At 45.1% G+C, this 7,040-nt stretch overlaps 1 protein-coding gene across 1 annotated transcript in view; it reads left to right on the forward strand.

Moving 5' to 3' along the window:
* LOC137293867 (HHIP-like protein 1) overlaps window positions 1-6,664 on the forward strand; it is a 28,828-nt gene extending 22,164 nt beyond the window's left edge. Inside the window, exons 5-9 of the mRNA XM_067824641.1 lie at window positions 2,886-3,029; window positions 3,846-3,978; window positions 4,339-4,475; window positions 6,226-6,307; window positions 6,462-6,664. Coding sequence (XP_067680742.1) covers window positions 2,886-3,029; window positions 3,846-3,978; window positions 4,339-4,475; window positions 6,226-6,307; window positions 6,462-6,603 — 638 coding nt within the window. The 3' untranslated portion in view covers window positions 6,604-6,664. The remainder of the gene's footprint in view (window positions 1-2,885; window positions 3,030-3,845; window positions 3,979-4,338; window positions 4,476-6,225; window positions 6,308-6,461) is intronic.
* Window positions 6,665-7,040: the final 376 nt, after the last annotated feature.

Below are 7,040 nucleotides of genomic sequence, written 5' to 3' on the forward strand. Positions count from 1 at the left end.
GAGAGCAGTGCCGGTGAAAACTGAGAAATACAACGACGGTAGAACCGAGTCGTTTTCACCACGGCAGTATAAGAGATTAATCCAGGGCAACATACCTGAGCTGACAATATCGGTGTTAGATATAAATCATAATCCTGTAAATATAGGATACCTCAGCTTAACGCTTCATGTAAAATGACCAGCGCACAAGGGCCCGGAGTGAAAAAATGCGTTAATATCGGGATCTCCGACCTCGGAGACACGCGCGGTTTCGACGCTCCCGGAGTAGATGGTACATCGTACGCCTTTCAACTGAAAAACAACATTTACAAACGCGTTGAAGTCACCTCCGGTGGAGCCCTAAGTGATATAATAGATACCACAAGAGCAAAAGTCAACACTAAGTACGCCCTTGTCAACACCGGTAATAACTGGATAATATACCCATCGTTCGGGGGTAAACTGTTCGACTTAGACGATGTTGAGAGCACTACCGTCGTCCAAAACAAACCATATATGCTCGTCTTCACCGAAGATGACAAGTGGGTGTTGTTACCCGATAACGACGACTGGTTTCTCAATATTAGACTCGTCTCTCCGTACGTGTTCACGGATAACAAAGACAACCACCTAAAGAAAGTCGTGAACAATGGAACCCTGCTCGTGGCTTACGTCCCAACTCAGAGACGTAGCATAGCCGTCAGCCCACTCAACACTATGGCAGCCCACATGCTATCGAGTAAACCGGCCATACAAAACGTGAAATTGCAGTTGGTGTCTGAATTCGAAGGCGTGGTCACTATACTAGAGAGTCTACCGGCAAACTCAACACTGATCATCAAAGTCTACCTAGGGGAACCATCGGGGAATGATGTTGAGATCGTGAAGGGGATCAAACTCGGGTGGGTGAAACGACACCAGTATCAAGTTTGCAACGTTTACGTGCGGGTGGGTGCCGACTCCAACACCGCAGGGGGTCAACGTGATCGTGGAAAACAAGATATCACTAACCAATATCTTCCTGCCTAACAACATACACTTCATGGGTATGAAGTTCACCCCTGAACTATTATCAAAAAACCAGTTGGAAATTATATCGTAATAGTATAATAATGACCAGTCATCGTCCCAACACTACGCTTAACGACCTAGGAGATACGGAGGGATTCGATCAGCCTGGTGAGGAAGACGCCTTATATATCCTGCACTTCAAAGACAACGTGTACAGACTGGTATCGTTATCAGATTTAAAAGAGCCCAAATGGTTGATCAACTTAACACCCACCTCACCTTATATCACATTTTACGCAAATTCGGGGAATATCTCTAAGATTAGGAACAACGGTATCTGGCCCGGGGATTTCATTTCGGAGAATCACTCAGCATCTCCGATACGTTTTTATACCGAAACAAATGGGTTAAGTTCTGGATTAGATAATAAATTAACATTTAGCCGTAATTACTACTTAATCCGGGCGTCTCTTGATAGAATACCCTCCCCCTACACACTCATCATAGAAGTCGTCTTTACGTATTTTGACCAGGTAAACTCCTCTAAAGGACGTCAAATTTTACCCGGGTTGGTAATACACTGGTATACCGAACACTTAGACCAATATTGTCGTATTGTTATACAACGGAATACCCCCACGAGTTCTATAAAACGTTTAATAAGCCTCAGTGGGGTTTTTATTACAACAGAAAAGTCTATTAGCCTCTCACCTATTATCATTGGTAATGATCTATCCCTTGTAGGCTTCAAATACATTGATAGACTATTAACTGAAACCCAATTAAAATATCTTTCATAATATATATTATAGGATGGGTCTGTACCCAGTCGTAGAGGAAGTAGCGAAGACGCTGGAAACCGTAGATGGGTTCCGCTTGAGGCAGTTATGTGATGTGAAACGCCAACTAGAACAAGACCGTGACACGCGGAAAGCACTATGTAAGAAGTACAATAGAGCTTTCAATATCGTGGACGGGGCTGACACTACCCTTATGGCAACCAGCATGGGACTAGGGGCTGCAGGTGTTGGGTTGTTAGCTACCATCGTGGCTGCACCTATAGTGCTAGGTATTGAAATAACAGCTGGGGTGGCAGGGTTGGCAGGATTGGCGCTTAAGTTAGTATCACGCAGACTTCATCGTAAGGCATTGAAACACGACAAGATCAGGGTTCTGGCCGAAGCAAAGTTGAACACAGTGAGTGAGCGTATTTCCACGGCACTCTCTGATAGTAAGATCTCAGAAGAGGAGTTTCGTTCAATCCTCTCTGAACTCACAAAATATAACGGAATGAAACAAGATATTCGATCCAAGTCTCGTAAGTCTGCTATCAGCGAGGACGAGAAAAAAAAGTACATAGAACAGGGGGTACAAAAAGCCCAGCAAGCCTTTATTACGAACACCAAAGTGATCGTAGGCGGTTCACGTTAAACTGTTTCATCGATATAAACGTGACATAGGCCGGGTAAGAGAAGAATTATTGATCGTACCGTACGGCACTGTGTTACCACCAACACACGTTAAGTAGTAGGGGTAATAGTAGCGGCCCAACCAAAGCCTTATTTAGTAAATACGGCTTTGTAGAGACTTTTTTTGAAAGTGGTCCAGAACCCCCCCCATTTTGTAGTAGGGGTAATAGTAGCAAGAGCTAAGGGCCCAACCAACGCCTTATTTAGTAAATAAGGCTTTGTAGAGACTTTTCCTGAAAGTGTTTTAGAACCCCCATTGTATATACTACTACACTAGATCCAGAATGTGATATACGCGTGTATATACAATGTACAAAGGACTGGCTTTGCAAGACTTGGGGTGTCAGTAACGTACAGAATACTGGCTCTGCAACACATCATGACATCCTCTTGCTAGACTGACCGTGCCAGGGTTCCTTCCCATAGGTGAGCGGCGTATTTTCTGTGGCGATCCTGGGGCCCGAACTTCTGAAGAGATCGACGTGATCCTCAGCGGCCGGAACTACGGTTGGAACATCAAAGAAGGGAACGACTGCTTCGACAGCTCCAAGTGTGGCAATGTGACAATAGGTAAGTCCTTCATCTCTCCCTCATCCGAGTGACATGGGTGGAGCATCATGTCGGGAAGTGAGGTCAGTGGTTTCATCTCTGGCCGCGTCATAGACTATAGGATATTGTTTCTCGTTTCTCGACATGGCGCGTCTCATTGATGATGAATATGGCTGAATGCTGAACGGTATGCTACTGTTCTGCACAGGCCATGAAGAGATGAACACATGGACATGGAACTCCAGTGGTGCGGCCGGGAAACTGAAATAACTAGAGCGGAACTTGGACTTACTACCATAGTAGCTGACGCTTTTGCGCGTATTTGTTCAATAATGCTTGCATGAATTGCGAACATATGTAATAGTACAGCCTTTCAGTTATGAAGACATATAAATTTGTCTCTTAAAAAATCACTCTGCAAAACATATTTTCAATACGATATACCTAAACTGATACGTGCCTATCTGAAGTTTACCATTATGTGCCCAAACTACTGTTCTGGCGTCACAAAAACCTACGTAACCTTGTCTTGCAGACATAGTATCGATATTGCGAGCCTCGAGCCTCGAGCCTCGAGCCTCGAGCCTCGAGCCTCGAATACAATCAAACTTAGCAGTTTGTACGTTGTTCTGTTGGATAAGCGGATGGGTAGATTGCTGCACCAACATGGTGTGTGGCCAACATCCTCGCCGCCACATAAAGTATGTCTTGCTGATATGAAGGAGAATAGAAACCTGCTGAAGATTACCCCTGCTAATATACAGTGCTTTCGGCAAAGATTTCTTCCTGTTTTTGGAAATGTCCAATCGGTTGATAAACTTGTATACGCGGTTACAGAGAATGAAGCGTTGCCTATCTACGTGTACAGACACACGAACCTCTTCCACGCTGTCGTTGGAGGATATGTGTACAGAGGCAAGACGCTTCCTGATCTGTACGGGCGCTATCTCTACGGGGACGCCATGACAGGGTAAGTACAGAGGGGTAGGTGTACAGGGTGATGTCAGTTCCTCATATGTACAGTCGGTATCTCTACTCGGACTATCTCCACGTCTTAATCTTAGTCTGTGTCAGTCTTAGTCTTCACCAGTGTCAATATCTGTAACTGTCCCCATGTCTTAGTCTTCGCCTGTGTCTGTCTTAGTCTTCACAGTGTCAGTATCTGTAACTGTCTCCATATCTTAGTTTTTTACCAGTGTCAGTATCTTAACTGTCTCCATGTCTTAGTCTTCGCATTTGCCAGTATGTTTTACTGGACATGTAACTTTGTCTCTGCTATGTCCGTATACGTTATTGCGTGCTCTGAATTCCACGGCATTCGTGTTTTCAGCAACATATCAGCGTTGTCAGAGGGCCACGGCGGGTGGACATCATCCCCGCTCCCCGTGTGTGACCAACAACAGTGTCCGTGCGATGCCAGGGAGCAGCCGCGGGACTTCCTGCTGACCTTTGGTCAAGATGAACAAGGTGAAAAATCTCTTCCACAAAACTCACACAATACTTAGTCGTGTAGGTTGAAATTGTATAATTTTTATATTAAAATCTTTGAATGGCATTTAGAAGTGGAAAACACAAAAAGCCAGATTTATGGATGTCAACTTCGATATTGAGGCGCACACAACGTATGCTTGCACCATCATCAGGTGAATAGTGGGAGTTCCAAGGGGTGGCGGTAGGTATACAGGGGTGCTACAAACAAAACAACGTTTAAGACTAAAAAAGTATCATACAACATTATCAACCTCGCCTCCAGCTGCTTTGAAACCTTCATCTTCACACTTCCACGACAAGTTCAGATCTACAAACAGATTCACTGACTGTCTCCTCTCATCACAGAGATCTTCATGACATACTTCGAAGAATCAGCCCTCTCACCTTCCCCATTCCAACCTCTCTGCTGGTACCGCAAGCTTGACGACGTCTCCACCGCCATCGCTCACCACAACGACCCTGACCACCTCCTACAACATCTCAACGCTCAACATCCTAGAATCAAGTTCACCAGTGAAACAGAGACCGACCACCGACTCCCCTTCCTAGATGTCTCCCTACAATCCACAGACCATGGATTCAAGACCTCCGTCTACCGCAAAGCCCACACACCGATCAGTACATTCCCTACAACTCCTGCCATCACCCCCAGATCTAGCGAGCCATCGAGGCCACCCTCATCAGGCATGCAAAATCCATCTGCCATTCAGACGCACTCTGACAAGAAATACAAAATCTAAAGGACACATTCACGTCTCTCAACGGATACCCTGTGGATCTTGTCACCGAGGTCATTAACAAGACCCTCAAGACTTCCCCAAAGCCTGTACAGTCCCCCATCAGTCACCATTCCTTATATTGGACCCATCAGCCACAAAATCTCCCATCTCATCACGAACCAAGTCAGCACTGACGTAACATTCTCCAGTGGCAAGACGTGGAAAAATCTTGTCAGATCCAACGGCAGAGGATCCAGCACCAGCGCCGCTCGCCCCAACCCAAGAGGATGCATCTACCAGATTCCATGTAGTTGTGGACAACCGTACATTGGGGAAACGTAACTCAAGACTCAAGGAACACCAAGTCTCCGTCAACAAGCTCTACCAGAAGTCTGCCATATCAGAACATATCCTCAAGAACAAGGACCATGCCATCAGATGGGAAGCCACCCAAATCTTGTCCTCCACCAACAACTGGCGCAAAGGAAGCTTCAGGAAGCCATAGACACCAGGAGACAACAGCCAGCCATCAACCGTGATCAAGGAATCCACCTACCATGTGGGTCCCAAACCCACTCTTATGACACTCCCCATCCTATGTGCTTCCCCCACCATGTTTGCATTGTTTGCAGTGTGCATACTGGCCTCTGCACCATTTTTCGGCATTCTGTACCCCCATCAGCACTATGTTATTTTAGCGTATCACTGACCTCCTCATGTTGTTTTTTCAGTGTCATTGTATTCTTTATCATTGTATTCTTTACTCCATCATTAGTGCATCACTGGCCTCCTCGTGTTTTTTCAGTGTATCACTGGCGCCTCTGTATATATAACCCCGCCCCCTTCTTGGTACTCCCGCTATTCACCTGATGACAGAGCAACCATACGCCCCGAAACGTTGTGTTTACCACAATAACGAAGTTGACATCCATAAATCTGGCTTTTCTTACCTTTGCATATTTGTTTTCGCCCAGATATACCTATAATGACATTCTCTGTTTCATCAGGAGAGGTGTACATTCTGACGACGTCTTCAATTACGGCGTTCAAAGACGACGGTGTAGCACTGAAAATAGTGCCATCACTCGGGTAGGTTCTGTTTATATTTCTCTAGGACATCAAAGGCCAGCGTGGACTATATTGATATTGCACAGATATTGAAACTACAAGACGTGCCCTGTCCTCAAAGCGCCCTTAAAGTACAATGTTTCTTGAGGTGATATGTTCTCCTATTCTGTTTCAGGGAGAAGTCTGTAACTTGTGGGTGCAATCGCAGGGGGGAATCACTTGGAGTCGTCGTCCTCGTAACGTTGATGATGTCGATACTGACAGGGTATGCTTCTCTGCGTGTTGAGGACGTCGATACTGAAGATCTCGTATATTAGCTTATAAGCTGAAGTGTTTGGTGACGGGAAACTGTACAACTGTATTAAAATATAGAGATTACAAGATCTTATGGACTTTTTTATTTTCACAATACCGACATGAATCCAGGTAATAAATTTGTATACAGTCCCATTCACGTCGATACGCTTTCATCGTAGAATTTACTTGGCTGACCAAGTGAAAGAGTGTGATAGAGCCATTCTTTTTTTACAGAGGTTTCTCTTGTCATATCTTCCTACGTAACCCCTGTTCTAAAAGGGCCCTTTCATGGTAAGAGTGTTTTTAATTCGTGATTGGTTGCAATCAGATTTAGTTGCGCAATCAGCGACGTTGTTCAAAAACCTCGGTAATTGTGCAAACGTTTCTTTTAGACAGAACCCTGTCAGAACCCTGTCAATCGCTGATCAATGGTGTCTTCACAACTCCTGGGTTCCTG

The sequence above is a fragment of the Haliotis asinina genome, chromosome 8, assembly GCF_037392515.1.
Source record: "Haliotis asinina isolate JCU_RB_2024 chromosome 8, JCU_Hal_asi_v2, whole genome shotgun sequence".
NCBI lineage: Eukaryota > Metazoa > Mollusca > Gastropoda > Lepetellida > Haliotidae > Haliotis > Haliotis asinina.